The sequence below is a fragment of the Pelobates fuscus genome, chromosome 3 (genome assembly GCF_036172605.1).
Source record: "Pelobates fuscus isolate aPelFus1 chromosome 3, aPelFus1.pri, whole genome shotgun sequence".
NCBI lineage: Eukaryota > Metazoa > Chordata > Amphibia > Anura > Pelobatidae > Pelobates > Pelobates fuscus.
Window position 1 is genome coordinate 357,263,884 of NC_086319.1, and position 26,871 is coordinate 357,290,754.

The window sequence follows — 26,871 nt, forward strand, 5'->3', positions numbered from 1 at the left end:
GAAATCCAAGCTTTTATAACAGAAACCTGAGGGAACATGCAAAAATGCTGGGAAAAAAGACTGGAGTGTCCCTTTAATGGGTTAAAATAAAATAAAGAGTTTAAAGGTAAGCAGATGTGGCAGATACAAGCCTGTTGAAGACGCTTTTTTGTTTTGTGTTTATTGAATAATTGTATTATAAAATATATAAATCAAATACAAAGGTGTAACTGATGGGGAAGTCATTATTTATTTTAAATGATAAAGATCTTATTCTCAAAGCACTTATTGTACTTTTAGTATGTCTGTTCTCACAATTAACATCAATCAAAAATAAGTACCTGCACTCAATCTAACTAAGCATGTTGGGGTAAATGAATGTTATCACTTAAAGGGACAATCCGGACCCCTAAAGCCCTTTAGCTTGCTGAAGTGCTCTATGTGTGAAGAGTGCATCCTATTTGTTGCATTTTGCAAAAAGAGCAGATTTCAATAGAAATTGACACTTTTATGAGTTAACCCTAGCTATTAAACAGACAACGGGTCCTGTTACGTCCAAGTTTGTTTAGCTCAGTGGAGCTAAACTCAAGAGGCAGCAATTGCTCATAGCACCTGCCTTGCAAAGACTTCTTACTGAGCTGCATTGGAAAGTCTTTGATTGGACAGCCACAGAAAGTGTGGGCGGGGTTAAAAGAGGAGGCCTTGCAAAAGCTGCAGACAATAGAAAGGCAGGTTTTGCCAGCTGTGTTTAGATATAAATTAAAATTACGAATGCTGTTATTTGGTGTGTATCTACTAAACATGGATTATTACAAAATGTTTTTCGGTAGTGGAGTGTCCCTTTAACTAGTTTAAATTCCTGTAGGAATAAACAGCAGTGGGTGGAAAGCTGGCATTAGTGAAAGGAAGCTGAATGACTTAATGTTGTTAAAGCCGCAATTGTGTGTAACATTTAGAGAAAACAACAAATGGAATGTAAAACATTCGTCTGGGAGAAACGGATTTTGGTGAATGGGCTCAAGGTCACCGGCGATCATCAAGCTATGTCAACAGTCATTTGAGCAAACGGAAGACTAGCTATTACAATGCCGGGATTAGGTTATTAACTGACAGAATTACTTGGTATTCATGGTCTAACCAGGTAACTTGGTTAGTATTTTGATTTGATGATTTTACGTTTGTACATTTTTTTCAAACCTAACCCTAAAAAGTTTTCTGTTGTTTCCAAGTGATGGGGTCAGGTTTTAAATTTCTCTGCAATGGTCTTATCATTCTTTGCCGTTTCATTCTACGCCCAGTAATCTTATAATAGGCTTCTCTTGCGTCTCTTGTTTTAACATGAACTCACCGAGTGTCCTTTAGAGAAGAAACATTCATATTTAGAGATGCTAGTTTTGCTTGGAGCAGCCAAATTGTGAAGATCAAGAGAACAGTATTTACCTGAAAAGAAAGAGCATGCAAATGAAAAATGTGAAAAAGTAGAAGAAATTCAAGGATTCTGGGAAAGTGGAAGTGACCAGTGAATCAAGAGAGAAAGGGAATAATAGTTCCTTGTGTTTTCTTCCTCTTGAGAAAGCTACATTCCATCATTGAAATGCTTATTACATTGGTGTTGAATTTGTTTGAATTTGTTTGCAATTTTAATACATGAAATTATCCTGCAAAACAACCTCAACAGTTATGAAAATTTTATTTTTCGAGAAATATTCACAAAGTGTTTTTTTTGGATAAGTAGGCCATGGCCTATTAGTTCCAGCTCTGTTTAAAGTTATATGGAACACAATCAATAGTACCGAATGATGACAGTTTTCATCTCAATTTATTTCTTGTTCCTAAAAATAATAGATAGGGGGATGGATTACAAACAGACAGACAGAATGTAACGACACCTAGAATATAGAAAAGGAATTCTAGTGCTCACACTGAAGAGGACAATATGATCTAACACTTGTATATAGCTAACCCACATATTAGAGGAGAGATATTCTAATAGAGTTGGGTTATTCAGCCCCTCACATAACAAAAACAAGCAGTTGCTCTAATGTTCACACAAATTAGAGAGCAGCTGTGTTCTAGAATTTATATAAAGAAAACAAGAGATTTTCTTACATACAGAAGAAAGCAGACACGAACATGTTCTGAAGAAGAGAGTGGAGATTGTTTAAATACATACAACAAAAAATACAGACTTTAACTCATTAACAACACATAAAGTAAGATTGTAGAGCAGCTGCTTTGTGGGCCCCGCGATTTGCGCAGACCCTATGGACCGGGCGGTGCGGCTCCCGCACACTGAGGAGGCCCAGGCACTAAGGGCCACCCGGGGAGCGTGTGTCAGCAGGGGCCCGGTCGGGCGCTGTGGTGCTTAAACAGCGCGACCGTGCCCCTTCCTGTTCTGCAGCCGGCCTGGAGGAAGTGACGTCACTTCCTCCCACCGGAGATTATAGCCGCGCGGGAGGAGGAAGGCAGGGAGGAGGGGAGTTCCAGAGAAGAACTCCCATCTGCCTCAGCCTGCCACTGGACCAGGGAAACCACTCTCCAGGAAAAGGTAAGAACCTGGAGGGTGGCTAAATGTATGTCACAGTATGTCTGTGTGTGTGTGTGTCAGTATGTCTGTGTGTGTGTCAGTAGGCCTGTGTGTGTGTCAGTAGGCCTATGTGTGTGTCAGTGTATGTGTCTGTGTGTGTGTGTATGTACGTCTGTGTGTGTGTCAGTATGTCTGCCAGGATATATTTGTGTGTCAGTGTATGTGTGTGTCAGTATGTATCTGTGAATGTTTTAATGTCTGTCTGTGTGTATGTGCCAGTACGTCTGTCTGTGTGTATGTCAGTATGCCTGTGTGTGTGTCAGCATGTATGTGTGTGTCAGTATGTCTGTGTGAGTGTATGTAAGTATGTCTGTGTGTGTCAGTGTGTATGTCAGTGTGCCTGTGTGTGTGTGTGTGTGTGTCAGTGTGTATGTCAGTATGCCTGTGTATGTGTGTGTGTCAATGTGTCTGTCAGTGTATGTGTCTGTGTGTGTCAGTATATCTGTCAGCGTATGTGCTTGTGTGTGTATGTCTGTCTTATGGCTATCCTAACTATAAGATAAGGCCAGGGACTAATGAAAGTATTTAGAAAACTGGGCAGACTAGATGGGCCGAATGGTTCTTATCTGCCGTCACATTCTATGTTTCTATGTTTCTGTGTGTGTGTCAGTATGTCTGCCAGTATATATTTGTGTGTCAGTGACTGTGTGTGTCAGTATGTATCTGTGAATGTTTTAATGTCTGTCTGTGTGTGTATGTGCCAGTACATCTGTCAGTGTGATTGCGGGTTGGGCGTAATTGGGGGATGAGGCGGTGGGAGGGGCAGGGCCCCAAGAAAATGCATTGCCCAGGGTCCTAATCATATTATAGACGGCCCTGTGCAGAGATGTTAGAATAATCACATAATAAAGATAATATGAATTATAAACATAGCAAGGAGAGCTGAGATGGTCTAACATAGACAGACAACTGCACATAAAGAAGAGAGAAATTACATTATACATAGATGTATTCACTCCAAAACAATACAAATGCAGAGATGTACTAACAAAGAAAATATACAAACAATAAACCTCGGTAGGAGAACACATCAGCATTCTATTACTAATATTACAAGTACAATATCGATTGGATAGGACCAGCAGCTCACATATGAAATAATCGCGAGGAAATGTGTTTACAGTGTTCAGACATTTAGTAAATATACAGAGAGAACTCACCACAATGAACACACAGACTGGACCAAGGAAGCTCCAGATTATATTGCGATTGAGCCAGCAACTGAGAAGATAAGAGAAAATCAACATGGCTGTCTGTAAGGTACAGACTATCAGAAAGGATTACTGGTAGGAACACCGCTTTTTTATTCATGGGGTATTGTGGCACCTTAATAAAAATCCATGTAGTATATGTCACCAATTAAAGGGAGCAATCACAAAGCAAATCATTGAAAGTCACCTATAACTTGTCTTAACTGTTTCTTTGTGTGATGGTTTGTTTTCCTTTAAATGTATATTAAAAGATCACCAGAACAACTTAATGTAGTTGTTCTGGTGTCTATACCATGTCCCTCCAGGCGTTTTGCAGTAGACACTCCTCAGATGGCTGCTAGATGTGCTTCCTGGGACAGTGCTGCACTCAGTGTCTCCACCCCCTGCATAGAGACACTGAACATTCCTCATAGAGATGTATTGATCCAATGCATCTCTATGAGGAGATGTTGATTGGCCAGGGTGGCATTTCTCTTTTCTATGGGAGAGCATTATGATTGACTCAGAACAGTACTTCTGATGATGTTAGTCAAGCAGGGAGATCAGAGTTGGAGCCAGCACCAGCAGACTGGAATAAAGGAAAGATTTTACTATATTTAGGGGGGCAATGGGGGAATATAGTGGGGGGCTAGATGGTGGTTGTAACACTATAGGGTCAGGAATACATGTTTGTGTTCCTGACCCTATAGTGTTACTTTAAAGATTGTATTGTATTGTGGTATCAGAATCCAGTTCAATCGAGGAACAGCCAGGGCATACATAATAGTGCAGGAAGAGAAACAGATGTATTCTTTATGTTTCCTCTATTCTCTCTTGCTGTATCTATATTGATTGCTAACAGAAAGGAGGTTTTGAGGTAAGTGACATTTCACTGTCAGAACGCTCTGATTGGTTGACTTACAAGACACAGAGCCCTAATGGGGCAAAGATGGATTTACCTATTTTGCTTTAGGGTTTTGAACTTTTCCATCAGATTTTTGCTATCAGTCAGGTTTTTTTTTTCTTATCAAGAGTTGCATCACAGGATTATAGTTTTCTATTTGACCTTTTTGGGGGTTGAAGATAAGATTTGCAAGAAAGAAGACATCAGATAATAATTACATTTGATTTTTTTTTTTTTTTAGACATATTAGATTTAATACCTCCCCATACTATTATTAAAGATTGGGGTAGATATGGTTAATTCTAAGGTGGGAGTGGCTAGGGGACCACTAGCCACCTGGCAGGAAGACAAAGGCAATTTTGGGGGGCTGGACAATGTAATGTCCAACCCCCCATTGTAAATTATAACTAGAGCCCCAATTGTCTGCTAATTGTATATTATCATTAGAGCCACAACACCCAACTATAGTTTAATATATTTTAATTATTTAGTGCCTTCATTCAGCCACCCATGGGTGGGGGACATGAGGTCCCCCCTTTCTTTACTATTTAGAGCATTAACCTACCACCCCTGGATGGGGCTGGTGTTGGGATATTAAATCCTCAATCAGGATATTACTAGTAGAGCCCCCATTCGCCACCATTAGGAGGGGAATGAGGAGGGGACATTAGGTCCCCCTGGTGTATTTATTTAAACAAAAATTAAAAACTGCAAAAAGATGGCACTTGGTTTAGAAGGGTTGCTGTTGTATATTAGGGATCTTTTTACAGTTTTACATTTTTGTTTAAATAAATCTTATTGGTTACTTTCCATCGCTCCTAATCCTCTTTTTCATGACAAATTAAATGTGAGAGGACCAGTATCCAGTGGAAAATCCCATATTTGATCTCAGCAACATCTACCTCTGTTATAAGAAAAGGCGCTGAAAGTCTGAGCCTACTATTAAGAGGCTCAGCAACACGTGAGTGGGACCAATTTGTGTTTTTATATATATATATAAAATTGCATATTGTATACAGATTTCACTATGGTGTGTTACTCTCTAATATTTTAGGTTGATATATATATATACACATATGTATATTTATTGAGTGTGCTCTCACCACAATTTTGTTTTGATACATAGAGGACAATGATTGGCTCTCAGGTGGAGTCAAGTCAGCAGCTCTGCTCAAACTGATCTTTCATTGGCTGATAAGCCACTGAACAACTTTCTGGGTTAAATTATGTACTATTGACTTGAATTGAAGATTGTTTACTTGACACAGATGGAAAAGGTCTGTTTTACAACAAACAAATTATTCAATAAACATTAAGTGAATTGCAATATTTATATCAAAACAGTATAAATTGAAAAAATCCTCAAATCCATCAAAATCTCTATTCAGCTATGTTGACTTAAAGCTTAAAAACCCCATGACAAGTTACACAATGTCTTCATCTAGTGAATACATTCCTAACTAATTTGACATTCTTCTTTAAAAATGTATACACTCTATACTAGAGTCAACACAGACTGCTGCCGCTGGAGCAATTTTATATTTTTTCCTTATACAGTAAATAGAAGAGATGCTGGGACTCATTTGTCTAACATTTGTTTCTTTATATGTTCTGTCAAAATATTAGAATCTTATGGTGATGGAGCTCCAGTACTCTGACTGATTACCTCTGCCCAATCTTCTTCCTATCTGTCTCAGGAGACTCCGGAGCGCTTCATCCCCAGTCGCTGAAGCTGGACTGGGGTCTATCTGAAGCTCTTCCACCTGATCAGACTGCAGCTCCCTTCTTCTAGGCAGGTATCGTCCCCTCTGCCTCTTCAGTTCTTTTCCCAAACAGGTATTAACACTTCTGATGTTAGTGATTCCAGATTCTTTAGCTACTGCCTTTATAAAGGCAGTTGTGGCTCTCTGGCCTAGTTCTTTTGCACTTGTCCTGGGCTAACTACAGGGACTATGCAGCCAGCCAACAGGTCCGAAGTCTTTGTCACTAGGATCCCTGAACAAATCTACACAGGACACAAAGTTCTAAAAGGAACTGACAGTCTTTGGGGACTAGTCCTTAAACATGTGGTGACAAACATTTAAACAGCAAATATCTAGAGACGAAATATAATTAATACATGAACTGTATAATACAAGTAACATTTTCAAACACAATAAAACACAATAAAAATAAACAATATATGCATGTATCTATGTATTTGATTGTCCTAATTTGCATACCAATATTTTGTAAATGTAAACTTCCATGCAGCCAGCGGAGGGCGCTGCAGAGTTAACAAGTAACAATGAATAATTTTTATTTCAATTGCTACCATCACAAGTCCCATTCAGGGGCTCTTGGGACCAGGTCCATAGTCTGTGGGCAAGAAGGTAGCCTTCAAGTCTCTCCAAAAGGCCTAACCAGACTAACCAGGTACCAGACCTCTAATCAGTCTGTGTCTGAGTTAGTTGGGTACCTAGCCCCAGAAAAGTCCATCCACCCTGGTAGCCTCCTGACCCAAACTCCAACCTATATTTCCATTATCTGGCTGGAGAAAGAGACTGACACTCCCGGTGGACTTTACTCCCGGTAACATAAACTGCTGTTGGGGAGGGAAGTTGACATTCTTCACTCCCAGTAACACAAGCTGCCACTGGGGAGGGATGCCAACACTCTCTGCTTTCTGTAACTTGAGCTGCTACTGGGAAAGGAAGCTGACATTTTCCACTCCTGGTAACACAAGCTGCCACTGGGGAGGGGGGCAGAAATGTTCCACTCCCAGTAACACAAGCTGCTGCTGGACAGTAAGCCAGACACTCTTCGCTCCTGGTAACACCGGCTGCCACTGGGGAGGGAAGCTGGCTACTTCTGATGTAAAGTCCATTAAATCATTAGTTTTGAATAACAGGAGTACCGTTGTCGGTACTCCTGCCCCGGCACCCACTCCATGGTAGTCAAATGGGTCAAATCTGGTCCCAAATTGTAGCTGCAGGGAGACCCAATAGGTCTCCCTTATGGTCACAGTTGTCCCAGAGCCGAAACTCCTCAGGACTTCCAAAATCAATGTCGTCTTCAAAGGCTTCCCACAACATACCAGAGCCATTGTAGTCCTCGGGTACATCATTCTTTGCCATTTATGGGTATTGCTGAACTGCATAACACCTTCAAGCCCAGTACACCTCGTCCAGAAACAGTTCCTTCCAGATCAGATCCTCAAGCTCAACCGTCCCTGCCACCAGAAGTTGCTCTACCAGGAAAGGCATCCGCAGACCCACTTGTTCCTGTACTTGCTACTCTGAGCTTGGAAGTTCTTTTCCTATGCCATTCCTCCAGTCCAGCTTACCCTCTGCTGAGACAGGGCCATCATACTGGGACAGAGCTGCTTGTAGCCTCCCCTGGACACCCCTTCTCAGATAGGGACATTGCATGGGTGCAAGCTCTATCCATATCCGCAAATTCCAGAAGGCATGCAGAGGTTCCAGGGGTAGTTTTGAGGTCTCCCCAATCGCTTGAAAGACATCCCACTGCTGCCACCAAATGTGACAGAGTTCCTGTACTCAGATCGAATATCTCCGCCCAGTCCACTTCCTAGCTGACTCTGGAATACTTCAGCCCCAGTCACCAAAAACCTGACTGAGGTCTCTCTGGAGTTCTTCTGCCCAATCAGGCTGCAGCTCCCTTCTTCTTGGCAGATACTATCCCCTCTGCCTCTTCATTTCCTCTCCCAAGCAGGTATCAACACCTCTGCTCTTAGTGATCCCAACTACTTTAGCTACTGCCTTTATAAAGGCAGTTGTGGCTCTCTGGCCTATCTCTTTTGCACTTGACCTTGTCATGTATACCACCCAACATTGGTGTTCCATAAAGGCAACGAGATGGTATGCCTAAAGATTAGGTATGTCAACTTGCTTGTCATGCAAGCCAGCTACATGAATTGTGGACCATGCAAATACAGCACTCTCAACATGGTTTTGATGCCCTTAACATAATATGAGTCTATATAATGATGCAGTTATGCTGCACTTTCTTGGGTCAGTTCTTTGGTTTCCCCAAAAGCAGGGCATTAAGAAACAAGCCTGGGATGGTGGGCCAGGACTCTAAAATAGGGGTTGTCTTACCAAAAATTGGGAAATAAGTATTTGTGTATGTGTGTGCGTATGTGTTTCTGGCAGTGTGTGTTAGGGCTCTCCATTAATTCTGATGGTAGCCATGGTAGAATATAGACAGACCTGATGATACTGTTGGCTAACCATTCACCATGTAACATATAGGGGAAAGCTGGTCACCCTACCAGAAGCATCTATAAGTCAACTGCACAGAGAATTATTCGTATCTGCCGTCACATTCTATGTTTCTGTGTAAATAAATTAATTGTGGGACAGCCACCATAGGTCACCTTGTACCCTATAACTTATGTTATGATGCCCTGTGATAAATGTGGTGCTACTGTAACGTTGCTATAGTGCCTGTAAAATATTTAAATTCACTCTTTTGATGGTGCTGCTTTAATAATGGATCATGACAAAATGGGAGATTGGTCAAATTCTTTGTGATACACTGTAATATTACTCACTATTCCTCATTTGTATATCCATCTGATCGCAAGCCTGCGGTGATAGAGACAATCAGTGCCGGGATTCCAAATCCCATAATGCATAGGGATGGGAAATGAGAGCGTCGGGAAGTCAGGTAATTCATAGCTTGCAGGTTCCTGACAGTCAGGAAGAGGAGAATGCTCTCCAGAGCCATCCAGGAAAAGGCACATAGGAAGAGGAAGTGAAGGCAACCAGCAATAATGGCGCACATGATCTAGATAAGACATAAAATAGCATTAAAGTTCATTCTAGTGAGTAACCAAGAAAAGAACAGAAGTTAAAAGAACAGAAGTTAAAAGAGAAGCATTCCTCTGATACAATATTACATGGGAAAAATGTTTTGTTTATCAGGAGAATTGATATAAAGCAAATGCACAGGGTGCTACTAATTTCAATCACAGTCTCTCCATAGGTGTTCTTTAAAAGAACACTGTAGGCACCATAACTACTTCAAATGTATTTAACTTGTTATTGTGCCTAGCATGCAATTAAATGGTATATTCACTGTTCTGTAAAAGTACTTGGTCCACCATCAGTCTCAAGCCTGGCCTCTAATGGTGAAATAGCTGAGGCAAATGCACCGGGTGGGTTGCTCACAGACTCCATGCATCAAAACCACTTCAAACTGTTTATTTGGTTATTGTGCCTACAGTGCCCTTTGAGAGTTCCTATAATATTTACAAGTTGTGTAGGTTAATGAAAATGTTTTCATTTTTTTAAAAAAAAATTTTGTGCATGGTAAAAGTATATAGGTGATACACAGATGTGCAGTGCATGTTAAGCACTTGCATAATTAAAAGGACACTTCCAGCACCAGAACCAGTACAACCTAATGTAGTGATTCTCTGACATCCACTAGAGGGGCTTCCTGTTCTCAGTCCTACAACAATTGCAGACTGATGCTCCACTTCTACACACTCTGCATGAAGACACTGATTGCTCCCCATAGATATGCATTAGGTCAATGGTGCTCTATGATGTAGATGCACATGAGCACAAGCCCCTATGGCTTCCCTATTGAAGTATTTATTCATTCTTATAATTCTGGGTAAAGAGGGACATTTTGCGTTATATATCTATAATGAATAATTTTCTGAACCACTTACATTATTCCATTTGTGTGTAATACCCAACAGCAAAAGCATTTGTGCCAAGAAAAGACATGCCATCAGTGCGTTCAGGATGGAGGTATGTACACTTCGTAAGGAGCGAATCAGAAGAAATGTGAGGAGAGACAGAGCCAGGGAGATAAGAGATATGACGAGACCAATAAGAGACAGCAGTTCAAGAACAGTGTCACGCTATAAATAAACAAAGACATTGGTGTTTTAGGTCTCTAGAAATGACATTATGCAATTAAAGGTGAACTGTGACTTCTCCAATTTATACCACTGAATAAAGCATTGAAAATTATCTATAACTAGTGTTAACCTTTTTGCCTTAAGATGCTCCATTTAAAAAATAAAAAAATAAAAAGTATATTCAAGTTTTTTCAAATGACAGGGAGATTTTAAAAACAGGTGCCATTTTGTGTGTTCTAAGTTCTAAATGTCGAGAGAAGTTCTTTTGGTTTCTATAGTTATTGCTAGTTATTTAGCATTTCTTGGGTCAGTTCTCTGGTTTCGCCAAAAGCAGGACATCAAGAAACAAGCCTGGGATGGTGGGCCAGGACTCTAAAATAGGGGTTGTCTTAACAAAATTGGGAGACCTGGGCCTGGAAATAAGTATTTGTGTATGTGTGTGTGTATGTGTGTCTGGCGGTGTGTGTTAGGGCTCTCGATTAATTCTGATGGTAGCCATGGTTGAATGTAGACAGGCCTGATGATACTGTTGACTAACCGTTCACCATGTAACATATAGGAGAAGGCTGGTCACCCTACCAGGAGCATCTATAAGTCAACTGCACAGAGAATTATTCTTATCTGCCATCACTTTCTATGTTTCTGTGTAAATAAATTCTATGTTTCTGTGTAAATAAATTCTATTTTATCAGTTTTTGATACATTTTCAAGTTTTACAATAATAAAAATGTGCAAAAATCAATTAAACATATTCAAATGAATACATAATAACACAACATAATAGAAACAGATAATCAAACAAAAGAAATATAATGGGGAGAAAAAAACAATAAAACATTCATACATTTTGAAGTTGATATTACGTACATTATGAAGTACACTACATAAAGCCAAATAGGGAGTATCAAAGTACTATAAAAAAGAGAAAATATTTGACTTTGCATGTATTGGCGGTAACTTGTACACGCTGTGATGCGGTACATCATTGATTCCGTTGTGTTTGATGGTAACCTTAGTTTAACTCATAGCTCTTATTTTCTAGTATCAATGTCAATACTTCTTTGATAACGGTTTTACCTTGGATTTCTAGTTCCGTGGAACAACAGTAATGGCCACAATTAAGACATGTCCCACCATAACCTTATCCACCTTAGTAAAACGGTCAGGAAACATCTTTAGCAAACAAAGTTCTAGTGCTAAACTACCACAGAAGGATTAATATCTCAGATTATGGGATGTGTATGTTTCCAAAACAATTTTATATGTGGACAATGCCACCACATGTGGGAGTATGTACCTGTTTGTCCACGGCCACACCAGCATAAGTTGCTGGAATTAGGATACATTTTCTGAAGTCTAGACAGTAAAGTACCACCTATATATCACTTTGTAGTGATGCTCCAGATGAGCCGAGCAATGACATATGTCATTCAAATTTAAGGGAATGGCCATCTAGTCATCTATTGGTAATACTGTATGGAAATCCCTCTCCCATGATTCCAAAAATCTAATTTGGCTTTAAGCCTTGAATTTACATAGGAGTAGCACAATTCAATAATTTGTCTTCAATATAGGTTTTTTCAAAATTGGAGATATAATCCAAATAAATGTATTTTTGATCAAGCTTAGGTACCTCACTTAGTTTGTTAATAATAATTTCATATTTGGGGGCAACCAAATCATCTAAGTCATATTTGAATTAAGAAATATTAAATAAGAGTAAGGAATTATTTGGAATTAATTGTCCATATTATTAAGCAAGATGGGTCTCCTGAAAACCAAGTCAATCCCTGATGCAACATGTTTTAACACACATTGTGGCATAGCTTTGAACCACAAAGCAGTCCCCTTGACCTCATTGAACAATATATCTCTAGCCCTCTATGTTGACCTGGTAGTAGGAATTCTCTCTAAGTTTAGTATGCAAGTTGCAAGGTAGCCATAACATTTCTCTGATTGAATGCGGAGGCTACATTTCCTTTTCAATTAATAACCACTGGGGCAGGTTTCTAGTCAAATTTAATTTAAAGGCCTGCTCTGCGTTAGCAGCAAAATAATAATTTCTGAAATCAGGCACACCCAAACCACCATTCACCCAAAGATTCTGTAAAACCAACAATTTGATCCTACTGAACTTGCCTAACCAAATATACCCTATCATAGCTGAATTGATATTCCTGAAGAATGACAATGGGACAGACAAAGGTATGTCTCGTAAGAAGTACAAAATGTTGGGGAGAATATCAATTGTTAAGGAATATAGCCTACCCAGCCATAAAACATACAAATCCCTCCAGACGTTTGCAAATTTACATTTGTGCATGCTCAACAGGTTTTTGGTCAGGCTAATGGCATCCCTCTACTCAAAATTAAAGGTTTCACTCAGACCATCAAGAACAGGCCATGGAACATAAAAAGACAAAGCTGGGGCGTGTCCGGCAGCTGATGGTGATGGCCGCCTAACTCTGCAGCTCCTCGTGGCACCCGCAATCAGAGTGACTAAAAGCAAGCCCAGCACACCTGCAATCCACAGATGGGTCGCACAAAGAGGCTGGCAGACCCCGGCGGCACCCCAAGACCCGCGGGACACGGAGGGGATCAATCTATCAGATCCTTCCTCCATGCCGCAAGCCGCGCTCAGTCCCCGCAGAGGGAAATGGAGGCCGCAAGGGAAATGGAGGCCGCAAGCCATCCACGCCGGCGGTATTCTCCCCGGCTCCGTCTCCCACACCGGACCCACAGCAACCATATGAGGGTGAGTGGAGGGATATTCTTCCCAATCTACTCACAAAAACAGATTTTGAAGCCCTCTCTGACAGATTGGGCCACGTGGTCTGTGAGGAGGTGGCCAGGGCCGTCTTTAACAAGGGGCAAACAGGGCAGCTGCCCAGGGCCCAGTTGCTCCTGGGGGGCCCAAAGCAGCTGCCCTGTGGGCCCCCTGTCCGCAGCCAGGTCTGAACAGCCCACCGGGATACTGAGAAATATCCCAGTGGGCTGCAGCAGGTGATGTAATCAGGGCCCCCGGCCCTTTAAGAGAGCTCCTGACCGAGCCCCTGTCTTCCGGCCTGCTGGGAGGAAGTGTTGTGAGGTCACTTCCTCCCATTTAACAGAGTGCCGCTGGGGAGGATTAGACATACATGGAGAGAAGGAGGAGGTACAGACCAAGAAGAAGACTCCCATCAATCTCAGCCATCATGCTCCCACTGGACTACAGGGAAGCCACACTTCTGTAAAGGTAAGGAGGGTGACTAAACTATGTGAATTCATATGACTGTGTGTGTGTATGTGTATCTGGCTGTATGTGTATCTGGCTGGCTGTGTGTGTATCTGACTCTGTGTGTGTGTGTGTATGTATGTTTATCTGACTGTATGTGTATCTGTGTGTGTGTGTACATCTGACTGTGTGTGTGTGTGTGTGTGTGTATCTCATTGTGTGTATGTATGTATGTGTATCTCACTGTATGTGTATGTGTATCTGACTGTGTATCTGTGTGTGTATATCTCACTGTGTGTATATCTGACTGTGTGTATATCTGACTGTGTGTATATCTGACTGTATGTGTGTGTGTATCTGACTGTGTATCTCACTGTGTGTGTGTGTGTGTGTGTGTGTATCTCACTGTGTGTGTGTGTGTGTGTGTGTGTATCTGGCTGTGTTTGTGCCAGTGTTTGTATCTGACTGTGTGTGTGTGTGTGTGTGTGTATCTGACACTGTGTGTGTAAGTGTGTATCTGACACTGTGTGTGTGTGTGTATCTGACACTGTGTGTGTGTGTATCTGACGCTGTGTGTGTAAGTGTGTATCTGTGCGTGTGGCAATGCATACATCCCATCTAACATTGCACACAAATACAACCCTGCATTCCAACATTAACAATGCACGCAAATACACCACTGCATGTGTATCTGTGTTCCTGTGTGTATCACTGTTTGTGTGAGAGTGCATCTGTGTGACAATGCATACATCTCAGCATTCCTACACCAACACTGCACACAAATACACATGTATTTGTGTATATATCTGTGTCGGTGTGTAAGTGTGTATCTCTGTGTGTGGATGTGCCAGTGTCTTTATCTCTGTGTGTGCACGTGTATTTATGTATGTGGCTGTGTGTCTATACGCCAGTCTTTGTCAGTGTGTGCATGTGTCCAGATGTTTGCATGTATCAGTGTGCTGATGTGTATGTATATCTGTCAATGTATATCATTCATCAAGGCAATCAAACACAACATGCAACCACACCCCTGCAAACATTACATACAAACACACCCCTGAATTCAAACTCAAAAAGTATATAGAAACACATCCCTACACTTAAACACCAATACTACACCCTACGTGCACACACATACTGTATACAACAACATGCTCACATTCAAATGCACAAACACTGCTCACAAATACAGCCCTGCAAGAATGGTCAAATGGTAGATCCCCAGCTGGCATAGCATCGTGGGAATTGTACAACAGATGAGGATCTATCTTTTCTCTGCTCTTGCGCTAGAGGGGTGGCTCAAAACAATGTCTTGCACCAGGGCCCTGTCTACATTAGTTCTGCCACTGTGTTGGGGTGGAGGGCGTGATTGCATGCCAGAGAGTGAAAGTTTCGGGGGAGGGCGAGGGATGGCAGGATGCAGGGGCCCCAAACAAATGCTTGCCCAGGGTCCAATCAATGTTAAAGACGGCCCTGGAGGTGGCCCAGCTGCGCGCTGATGTAGCAAACATAGAGGCCCGCATGGCAGTAGAAGAGACTGAAACAAGGGCGCTGAGGACAGATTTGGAACTCACAAACACGACAGTCACAAAACAAGATGCCAACATAGCTTACCTTACCACGTGGGTTGACGATTTAGACAACCGCGGCCGCAGGATGAACCTGCGCGTCCGCGGAGAGCGTGAAGGGGGCCATTCTGAAAACATACCGGAAACATTGCGTCAGATCTTTACCCAGGTATTGGGGGGCAAACACGTACCCAGAATTGGCCTGATACACGCACACAGGGCGCTGAGACCCATACCAACACAGGAAGAACAACCGAGGGATATCATATGCTGTCTGGAAAACTACCACCTGAAAGAAGAAATATTACGCACAGCCAGATGCATGGGGGCGATCCGCATGGAAGGTCAGACCGTATCTATTTACCAAGACCTGTCACGCTACACCTTGCAGGCCAGGAGGGCCCTGCGGCCGGTGACGTCAGCGCCGCAACAAGCCAACATACCATACTGCTGGGGATACCTGTTTTCACTCACGGCCAGACACGGACAAGACCAATTGACAATATGGAAGCCGGATGATGTCCAAAGCTTTCTCCACACCCTAGGTCTCCCACCACAACAGGTACCAGACTGTCTGGCAAGATCATTTCTCCAACAACCACCGGGCCCGCCACAACAACAACCACGCCGACCCAACGCAGGCCAGTAACGGCCCCAGCCTCAGCGCCAACGCGACTGGCACCAGGGCCAAGCGCAGAGGGAGCAATAGAAAAACACAGCACCGCACAGCCGAGACAAGGACACGGGGACTCCTATACCATTAATGAGACCTAGCTGAATCGTGAGTACCAGCACAGGGGACACTTTGAGAACACCACACAAGTACGTGGAAACTGGGGTGGGGATCGGGGGGTTACAGGCCACAGAGACACTGAACCATAACTACGGCATGCCGTTGGGGAACACTACATGCAAAGCACGACCGGGGATCTAACCATTAACGCATGCTAAACCGGGAGGGCACCAGGACATTTGGGGAGGGGGACAGGGGAGGGAGTTATTGTAAATGTGCCAATATGGGGAATACCGGAAACACGCTGACGCAAAGCCGGACTAAGGTGCTGCCACACTGAACCGAGAAAACGGACGCAATTCCTGAGGCCTCTCGGGGCCATGTATTGGTACAACACTAACGGATACTTAGGTGGGGGAAGGGGGGGAAGAGTTAGGGGATCCCTAAATCGCAAGGGTGGGAAGGGACGCCACGAAGAGAATGAGGAGAGGAAAGGGAGGAACAAAGGAAAATGAACAAGAAAAGGGGGGGAGCACCAGGGGGTGGGGACAGCAGGAAGGAGGAGGGGGGGGAAACAGACAGATAACAAGCAGCAATACAACGACAGGGTGGGAAGAGGATGGGAGAAGGATGGGGGGTGGGGGGGAGGAAGGAATGGATATACACAAAGATAGTGATGATAACACGCTGTATCTCTGTACCACAACACCACACACACACACACACAAAAAAATATATAAATATATAAAAAAAGCAAACAAAAAAAAACGACAAAACAGATACTGTATGCAAATAGGTGACGGACAACTCAAACCCCCACCGCCGCCCCATATCTAGCGGCGATAGAAGGCAAGCCTTGGGCTAGGAAATCACAGCTACACCCAAACCACACTGAGAAACCCCGCAGGCCCAATACGACTCACATGGCACCGCATGCCAAAGCGCCCCCACCTCATGTGACAGCTAGGCAGTTCTTGCCGGCATCAACCAAACCAATCCACACGCATGAGCAGATAACAGACAAAAAAAAGCAGCCCAGACACGGAACGCCACATTACGCACTTAGAGACCCATACTTACTACAAAATAAAGCACGGAGCGGGCGCTCTGAGTACATAGCCACTTAGGAGACAACAGACCAAGCACTGCGTATAGTACCAACAACTACACGTAGACCCACTAGACGTCCCGAAGCGGACTGAGCTGCCGCAGACGGAAAGCCCGACACCCCCACAGGCATAGGACATAGGAATCCCCACCTGCCAGGGGACACACAACTCCTGGAATAGACCCAGCCCCCTTACAAGCCGGGACACACGGTCGAACACCCGGGATGACTGTCCATTAATCTACAGAACTACAGAGGGCATATAGGCGATGTAAACAGACGCAGAACAAGCACCAACTCTGACCACACAATCGGCGGTACAACACCACACACACACATACTCCTCACAACAGACTCAGCCACCCCTGTGGCCGTCCGGAGGATGCCAGACTCGGGACCGGGCGGGTTCGCCAGAGAAGACCTAACCATACTCTCATATAATGTACATGGTTTAAACGTCGGGGAGAAGCGCACAAGACTTCTGCGGGACTTGAAACATTACAGGGCATCTATAGCGTTTCTTCAAGAAACACACTTTCAAGAAGGAAGAGCACCGGCACTGAAGGACCGCAATTTTAGAATGGGATAGTTTAGCAACAACCCGGACAGACGCACGCTGGGAGTAGGTATCCTATTCTCCAGCAGAACCCCATACCTGGAACAAGCCACTATCCGATGCAAACAGGGCAGATATATCTTCACCAAAGGCACGATCCTCGAACAAACCTACACATTCGCTAACGTCTATACCCCGAACACGAAACAGTTCCACTTCCTTCGGACCACACTATAACCCTGATGAAGTTCGCAGAAGGCACTCTGATCGTGGGGGGAGATCTGAACCTTGCTTTGCACCCAGAGCAAGATTCTATGGCAGCGCTCAGATCAACCCCGCATAATAGACATGCGAGCACACTCCGCCTACTACACCAACACCAATTGGCAGACTGCTGGCGAGTGCTTAACCCAATGTCGCGGGACTATACCTTCTACTCGCCGACTCACATTAGTAAGAGACCCGTGGCAGAGACTCTAGCAGTGGGATGATGATACAATGCAAATACTCCCAGTGTATTCTATCAAAAGATAGCACAGATAAAGCGTCTGATCAACCATCATTTGGTGAATAATATTGATGAACCTTTTAGTTCCGTCTGTGGCCTGCCTAGCCAACACAATCCAACTTGATCGTTCTTAACAATAAGAATATCTTTGGATAACCTAGTAGTTAAAATCTTGGCATACAATTTTGTATCATTGTTTAACAACAAAATATACCTGAAATTTGCACATTTATTTGGATCCTTACCCAGCTTAGGGAGAGTCACAATTTGAGCACATAATGTTTTCACCGGGCATCCATCAGTTTGACTTCTTACTTAGAGTCCTCTGGACACTGTTCCCTTACTTCTATAATTTGCTGACAATCATCAGCTGACCCTCACAGGCAATAAATTGACCATGCACTTAAATAGTGTGGGGAGTGGTGACTTGTGGACCTCAGGTAAGAAGTTAAACCAAGTTTAGCTACTTACGTGGGGAGTACCAAAGAACCCCTGGAACAATAACCACTACAGCATGTTCAAGTGGTTATGGGGAGTAGAGTTTGTTATAATTTTATTTTTCACACCTCACAAATACATATTTGTTACATATAGGGATAAGTAAACATAATATTAAACATGTTAAGTACAGGGATAAGTAAACAGTATTAACAATCATGGCAGTAAGGTAGCATGTTAATTCATGGTCTTTCACTAAAATGAGAATCCAAAGTGAATTTTTTATTTCAGATCAAAATAGTCAAACTGTAAAAAGTCAGCTATCATGTCAGTTTGACCACGTTGGCTCTAAATTTAAAATTCACTTGGAATTCGATTTGAATCCTCACTTTAGTAACTGGACATGCGCAGTCTAGGTAAAGATTAGACTTGTGTATTCGGTTTCAAACAAATCATGGTTTGTCTAAATTTGGACGATCAGTGTTGTAATGAAAACTCACTTTTTCAAAAATAAAAGTACTGTATTTCCTTCTCCTTGCCCCCAACATCACTGAGCAGCCCATTGACTGAGCCACCTGGTCTCTAAAGAGCCCTTTAAAGAACTGGAGAACACACAGAGGAACATGTCCGCTTGTGTGGAACTGTGTCCCAGATTGGACCAGACAAAACCTATAACCAGATGGTGATCAAACACCATACAGGCTATAAAGGTGCTGTTAGGACAACTGGTAGCTGTGGGGATGAGCTATTTTGGGGTTTATTGGTATCAGCAGTTAAGCACTAGAGTAGACTGTGTATGCTCAGTGAAGTTGGGGGCAGGGCCGGACTGGCCCACTGGGATACCGGGAAATTTCACAGTGGGACGGCATACTATCGGGCCGGTGTGCGGCCACCTAGTGCACACCGGGTCGCACGGCATAATTAAAAAGTAACCGGCAGGAGGGGATGCGCTCCCCTCCTGCCGGTCAGAGAATGTAGCATGGCCTGAGCAGGCAGAGTGCGGTAGAGGAGCTTCTGTTCCCCTACCCAAATCTGACAGGAAGTGCTGACAGAGAGCACATAGAAACATAGAAACATAAAATGTGACGGCAGATAAGAACCATTCGGCCCATCTAGTCTGACTAATTTTAGAAATACTTTCATTAGTCCCTGGCCTTATCTTATAGTTAGGATAGCCTTATGCCTATCCCACGCATGCTTAAACCCCCACACTGTGTTAACCTCTACCACTTCAGCTGGAAGGCTATTCCATGCATCCACTACGCTCTCAGTAAAGTAATACTTCCGAATATTATTATTACCGTATATACTCGAGTATAAGCCGACCCGAATATAAGCCGAGGCCCCTAATTTTACCCCAAAAAACTGGGAAAACTTATTGACTCGAGTATAAGACTAGGGTGGAAAATGCAGCAGCTACTGGTAAATTTCTAAATAAAATTAGATCCTAAAAAAGTTATATTAATTGAATATTTATTTACAGTGTGTGTATATAATGAATGCAGTGTGTGTGTGTGTGTGTGTGTATGAATGCAGTGTGTATATGAATGCTGTGTGTGTATGCAGTGTGTGTATGAATGCAGTGTGTATATAATGAATGGAGTGCAGTGTGTGTATGAGTGCAGTGTGTGTATAATGAATGCAGTGCAGTGTGTGTATGAGTGCAGTGTGTATATAATGAATGCAGTGTGTGAGTGCAGTGTGTATATAATGAATGCAGTGCAGTGTGAATGCAGTGTGTATGTATGAGTGCAGTGTGTATGTATGAATGCAGTGTGTGTATGAATGCAGTGTGTATATAATGAATGGAGTGCAGTGTGTGTATATGAGTGCAGTGTGTGTATATGAGTGCAGTGTGTCTGTATGAGTGCAGTGTGTATATAATGAATGCAGTGTAGTGTGTGTATATGAGTGCAGTGTGTGAGTGCAGTGTGTATATAATGAATGCAGTGCAGTGCAGTGTGTGTATGAGTGCAGTGTGTATGTATGAGTGCAGTGTGTATGTATGAATGCAGTGTGTGTATGAATGCAGTGTGTATATAATGAATGGAGTGTAGTGTGTGTATATGAGTGCAGTGTGTGTATATGAGTGCAGTGTGTATATAATAAATGCAGTGTAGTGTGTGTATATGAGTGCAGTGTGTGAGTGCAGTGTGTATATAATGAATGCAGTGCAGTGTGAGTGTGAATGCAGTGTGTATGTATGAGTGCAGTGTGTATGTATGAATGCAGTGTGTATGCAGTGTGTGTATGAATGCAGTGTGTGTATATAATGAATGCAGTGCAGTGTGTGTATGAGTGTGTGTATGAATGCAGTGTGTGTGAGTGCAGTGTGTGTGTGTGTGAGTGCAGTGTGTGTGTGTGTGAGTGAAGAGCATTGGTGGGGGTGGGCATTTTATTAATTATTATTATTATTTAATTATTATTGTAATATATATATTTTTTATGTTATTATTTTTTTTTTTTATTATTATTTTTTTTATTTTTTTTTTCGTCCCCCCTCCCTGCTTGTTAGCTGGCCAGGGAGGGGGGCTCTCACTCCCTGGTGGTCCAGTGGATGGGCTGTAGGAGCGGGGCTGTCAGGAAGCTGTAACTTACCTTCACCGCAGCTCCTGTCAGCTCCCTTCTCTCTCCTCCGTCCGTGCAGCTCCCAGGTCAGCTCCCTCTGCAACTCTCGCGGCCGCGCGGAGCGTTGCCACGGTAACCCGTGGCAACGCTCTGACCCCGCGGCTCTCGCGAGAGTTGCAGAGGAAGCTGACCTGGGAGCTGCACGGACGGAGGAGAGAGAAGGGAGCTGACAGGAGCTGCGGTGAAGGTAAGTTACAGCTTCCTGACAGCCCCCGGTCCTTGTCTGTATTATGGCAATGAAAATTGCCATAATACAGACAACTGACTCGAGTATAAGACGAGTGAGTGTTTTTCAGCACAAAAAATGTGCTGAAAAACTCGTCTTATACTCGAGTATATACGGTAAACCTTTGCCCCTCTAATTTAAGACTATGTCCTCATGTTGGGGTAGTTTTTCTTCTTTTAAATATAGTCTCCTCCTTTACTGTGTTGATTCCCTTTATGTATTTAAATGTTTCTATCATATCCCCCCTGTCTCGTCTTACCTCCAAGTTATACATGTTAAGATCCTTTAACCTTTCCTGGTAAGTTTTATCCTGCAATCCATGAACCAGTTTAGTAGCCCTTTTCTGAACTCTCTCTAAGGTATCAATATCCTTCTGAAGATATGGTCTCCAGTACTGCGTACAATACTCCAAGTGAGGTCTCACCAGTGTTCTGTACAATGGCATGAGCACTTCCCTCTTTCTACTGCTAATACCTCTCCCTATACAACCAAGCATTCTGCTAGCATTTCCTGCTGCTCTATTACATTGCCTGCCTACCTTTAAGTCATCAGAAATAATTACCCCTAGCTAATACAGCCCTCTAGTTTTGCACTCACTTGCATTAAATTGGATTCACTATATATTTTCCTCTAGTTTGTTATGGTCACCACTGTTGAGTCAGTGAAGTATTGCAGAATCTATTGGCATATACATAAACAAATAAGGATGTATTTACATAATATCTTAAAATCGGGCACTAGGTGATTGGGAGACAAATAAGATGAATTAAACTTAGTGAAATGGCTGCGGTATTTCTATGTCATATAATTTATTAACTTTTAACTGTTTAACCCCTTAAGGACCAAACTTCTGGAATAAAAGGGAATCATGACATGTCACACATGTCATGTGTCCTTAAGGGGTTAAATCAAACTGTGTTACCTTTACAGGTACAGGAGCCATGAGAACAGCAAAGCTGGAGAGATGGATGCAGGTACAGGCAGTGTGAGTGTCATTTAATGTTTTTGTCTCACAATCTTCACTACACCACCCCATATCTGGTACCCAATGTGCACATAGTAAGTGGTAGGATGGGGCCAAGTCCTGAAAAGGAAAGACAGCAGTTTGTTTTACGAGTTTTCAAGAAGTCACAAACATTGTTCTCCATACATTACATGATCATGCTTAGCACCATAACTGTAAATGTAATGAGCCAGAAACATTATGTGCATATGAGTTCATCATTTTTAAATATTTAAAGGAACAATCCAAGCATGCTGTAGTAGTTATGGTCCCAGGAGTGCCCCTCAATATAAGTAGTAAAACAGGCTGTTAACAATTTGACTTTGTAACTGGCATCCGCTGTGTGCCGCTCCCTGCCTCTTTGAGCTGGAAGTGAAAACCAGAAACTCCTGCCAGGCAATTCCATTAACTCTCCTGAACTAAAGCTTGCAGTGCATGGCCAACTCATTCTCAGTCATTCTCACTCTGAGTCAATGAGCTAAGCACTACAGTGCTGGACTTAGCGCAGTACAGGGAGCCTATGGGGACACAGGAGGTGGTGACTGGCAGATTCCAGGTAAGCTGTCAAACTATTCTCAGTGGAGAGAGCTTCTGGTTGGAGAAAGGCAAGGAGTGGTATCCAGCAGACCCCAGGTCAGAAGTCAAACCGTTAGTAAATGGTTTGACTCATTACATTTGACGGGGAACCAGGGCATACCTGGCATCATAATCACTACAGCATTTTGTACTGGTTATGATACTTGGAGTTTTTCTTTAAATATTTAGAAATGATGAGGTCCTCACTCATGATATTACTTTCTCATTAAATTTACCTTTGAATACTGTTGGAAAAAAATGATTTACCTATGCAATGCCTTGTGAATATACCCCTAGACATACAAAACTATATATATATATAATGTTACAGGGCGTCAGTCTCATGTCCTGCTTTACACTTATGTATTTCTTATTACATAGCTAAAGTATTACTGTACACATAACTTGAAAGACCAAATGGTCAGTAGGCCTGATTATAACACAAGATACTCATGCTTTGAAAGCGTTAAACTCACATTTTTTTTAAACATGCAATATTTTTCTGTTCTTGTGTTCTTGCGCCTTGACACCAGCTTTCGGTATCTTTTATAAACATCCTGCACTTGAAAAAAAAATAGCATTCTTTCTAGCATCTGCACTTTCTAATTGGGTTCCTGATCTCATACTGCCACCTGCATCAGTGAACAGGAGACTAACTAACAGCATTATTAAATGTTATATGAAAAGTTATATTTTCGTTTCTGAGACTCGCATGATTGGTTAATGTTTCCATTGATGTATACACCCCAAGACAAACTGTGTTTTATAAATACGATGTACTCCGTATTAAACGTTTGAAAGCTTATTGATAATCCATCGGAGTTGTGTGACTTCATTGAGTATTACTAGTGTTGATTACAGAGATAAAGGAAAGCAGAAACTTCTTTGTTAGTGCATAAGACCATAGCAGCGTTAAGGTTTCCAGACCCTGTTGTGATTTCCAGCCTAACAAGTGAGGGCTACGTCCGAGGGGGAAGATTGTGGAGCCTAACGGTGAGTACAAACATAGAAACATAGAAACATAGAAACATAGAATGTGACGGCAGATAAGAACCATTCGGCCCATCTAGTCTGCCCAATTTTCTAAATACTTTCGTTAGTCCCAGGCCTTATCTTATAGTTAGGATAGCCTTATGCCTATCCCACACATGCTTAAACTCCCTCACTGTGTTAACCTCTACCACTTCAGCTGGAAGGCTATTCCATGCATACACTACCCTCTCAGTAAAGTAATACTTCCTGATATTATTTTTAAATCTTTGTCCCTCTAATTTAAGACTATGTCTGATACCGGAGAAACTGACGGAAGCCAAGCACAGAGAGATGGACACAGGTTTCTTCAGGAAGGAAGAGATTCTTTATTGGATCACCGATCGGGACTCAGAGGGACTAATGTCACCAAAATACAGCAAGTTCTGAGCCCCGGACAATAGTGCAGGCTCCTTATATAGGCACATAACTCCTCCCATATTAAGCTCCACCCGCACATTCTCTTGACCAATCAATACAAATAAGAATTAACTTCCTGCTTGACCGCATGGCCTGTCCAGCACAATGGAGGAGGGGAATACTATATCCTGTATTCTTGCACATGCTCCGTACACTACTGATTGTATCTTGCCTCGTGCAACCAACTGATCGATACGTCAGCATATGCACGTACACATGCCACGTGGTAATCTCGGCAGACTAAATTTATTTTTACCGAGATTCCACCACATTCCCCCCTTTGATGCCTCTTGATATTTCACAATTACTTGAGGCATCACTTAACCTTAGTTTGCATACACCGCAAGTTACCTTGAACCAGACCAGACTTATCTTATGATGTGAATCTTCAACACTCATCTTCCTGCATTGGTTCTCCCTGATCTAGAGCCTTATATTTATAAATTGCCATTATCTGTGCAGCAGCCTTCCTCTCTGCTATATTTTCTATCAGGCTTTGCACAGACCTAACTACTAATGGTATAAGACACGGCAGGAGTAGACACAACATTAAAATCAGTAGGACTCCACCTACCACTGCCTTAAGCCCTCCAAACCACTCATACCAGCTACCAAACCAACTACTTGGATTGTACCCTTTCCATACCTGAGTAGGCACATGCGCTAGTTTAACCATATGGCTAGTAAGCTCAGCTATTGCTTGCCCTTCGTCATCTATTTGAAGACAGCAATTGCTCAGGTTAAACTTCCCACATACACCTCCCTCTACTGCCAAAAGGTAATCCAAGGCTAATCTATTTTGGTATACTGCTGTCCTCATCCTGGTATTGTGCTTCGCTAGAAGATTGAGCGCTTGTGATGTCTCGTTAGTGATGATCTCAACCACTGCCTGTAATCTTATAATACGGTTGAGCATATAAATTGGGGTTCTATAACCAAAGGTACCGTCCTCTGCCCACGTGGCTGGCCCATAGTAATCTATAATACGCTGGGGAGGCCATTCATTATCTTCCCAGGCGCCTATCTCTATGGGTCCCCTTTTCTTCCTATGATTCACATCATACACTTTAACACCTAAAGTCTCACCTGTTTCAATAGGTAACAAGAAGAAGGATGGTTTGAGCATACCCAACACACATGCCCCTTCCCAGTCCTGTGGCAACTCCGAATAGGCTTTCTTACCACAGATCCAGTACAAATTTGCTGGGGCTCTCCAGGTAGATGTGATGGATAGGTCAAACCACACATCCTTTAAATTGGCGTATCTAGCAAACGGGTTAGATGGTTCTGAGACATTTGAAGCCGACCACCAAGTTGTATTCTTTGTATCATCATCATAAGCTTTTTGCCCTAGACAAGTTAATTCTCCTACAGAAGTATTATACATCATTCCTTTCCTCGCTATGCAAACATAACCTATGATGGAGGTCTTTAATCTCCACTCAGATTTACCTCTAACACTTGTATGATAATCGGCTTGTGTAGATATTAATTGGTCAACTGCCTCAGAACCGGACATTACCTCCTTTGCTTCCCAAGGCCATTGGTCTCCCATGTTAGTACCTCCACACACATAGCAGTTGGTAACATTAAGACTACCGGCAATACTTTCGGCTAAATCAATGAACAGGTTTTTAGCATTATGGGGGATCTTATTATCTATGCTCATCTCTTCATAAAAGGAATGGTATACTTGATGAGTCTGGGAGGATACCGTATCAGTCTCTATCCCTATAAACAATACTGTCCCAGGATCTAAACCCGTCCCATATATTTGAAACCCAAATAAATTACCATATTTATCTAAGAACTTGTCGGGGTTATTTATAAGTATATGGATTGGATTGCATTCCGTAGACTTACAATATGGATTGGTAGGCAACTTAGTCACAATCATGTCCTTGTCTACTGTCTGTCCCCAAGTTGCCCACCCCACACAAGACCAATATGGGCAAAAGTTATAATCTCTATTTGGGCATCTAGGACTCACATATTTATTTTTACTACTGGGACAAATATATTTATCGTTAGACCCATACGCTCTCTCCCATCTAAGATCCCCACATACATTCCACGGCTTTCTACCACTTGATATCGCCTTACACGCATCAAATAGCAGAACACCCGAAGAATGTACGGATTCTAATACCGTCTTATTAATTAGGGTCCCCTGAGGATCTCCATTCCTGAGAGTCAACCAAATTGTACGAGGTTGATACTCTGGACTGAAGCACTTAGGTTCTCCTACTCCTAAATGGCACACACTATATTCTATATTTAGGTATCTACATCTTGATACATCTCCTTTACACTCGTATTGTGAATG

The 26,871-nt window shown here is 42.5% G+C and overlaps 1 protein-coding gene across 1 annotated transcript in view; it reads right to left on the minus strand.

The window, feature by feature from the left end:
* The window catches only part of LOC134603354 (adhesion G protein-coupled receptor E1-like), a 152,376-nt gene that overhangs the window by 24,117 nt on the left and 101,388 nt on the right, over nucleotides 1–26,871 (minus strand). The window contains exons 10-14 of the mRNA XM_063449226.1: nucleotides 22,440–22,601; nucleotides 10,344–10,538; nucleotides 9,216–9,451; nucleotides 3,727–3,787; nucleotides 1,328–1,419 (exon numbers count right to left, since the gene is read on the minus strand). Coding sequence (XP_063305296.1) covers nucleotides 1,328–1,419; nucleotides 3,727–3,787; nucleotides 9,216–9,451; nucleotides 10,344–10,538; nucleotides 22,440–22,601 — 746 coding nt within the window. The remainder of the gene's footprint in view (nucleotides 1–1,327; nucleotides 1,420–3,726; nucleotides 3,788–9,215; nucleotides 9,452–10,343; nucleotides 10,539–22,439; nucleotides 22,602–26,871) is intronic.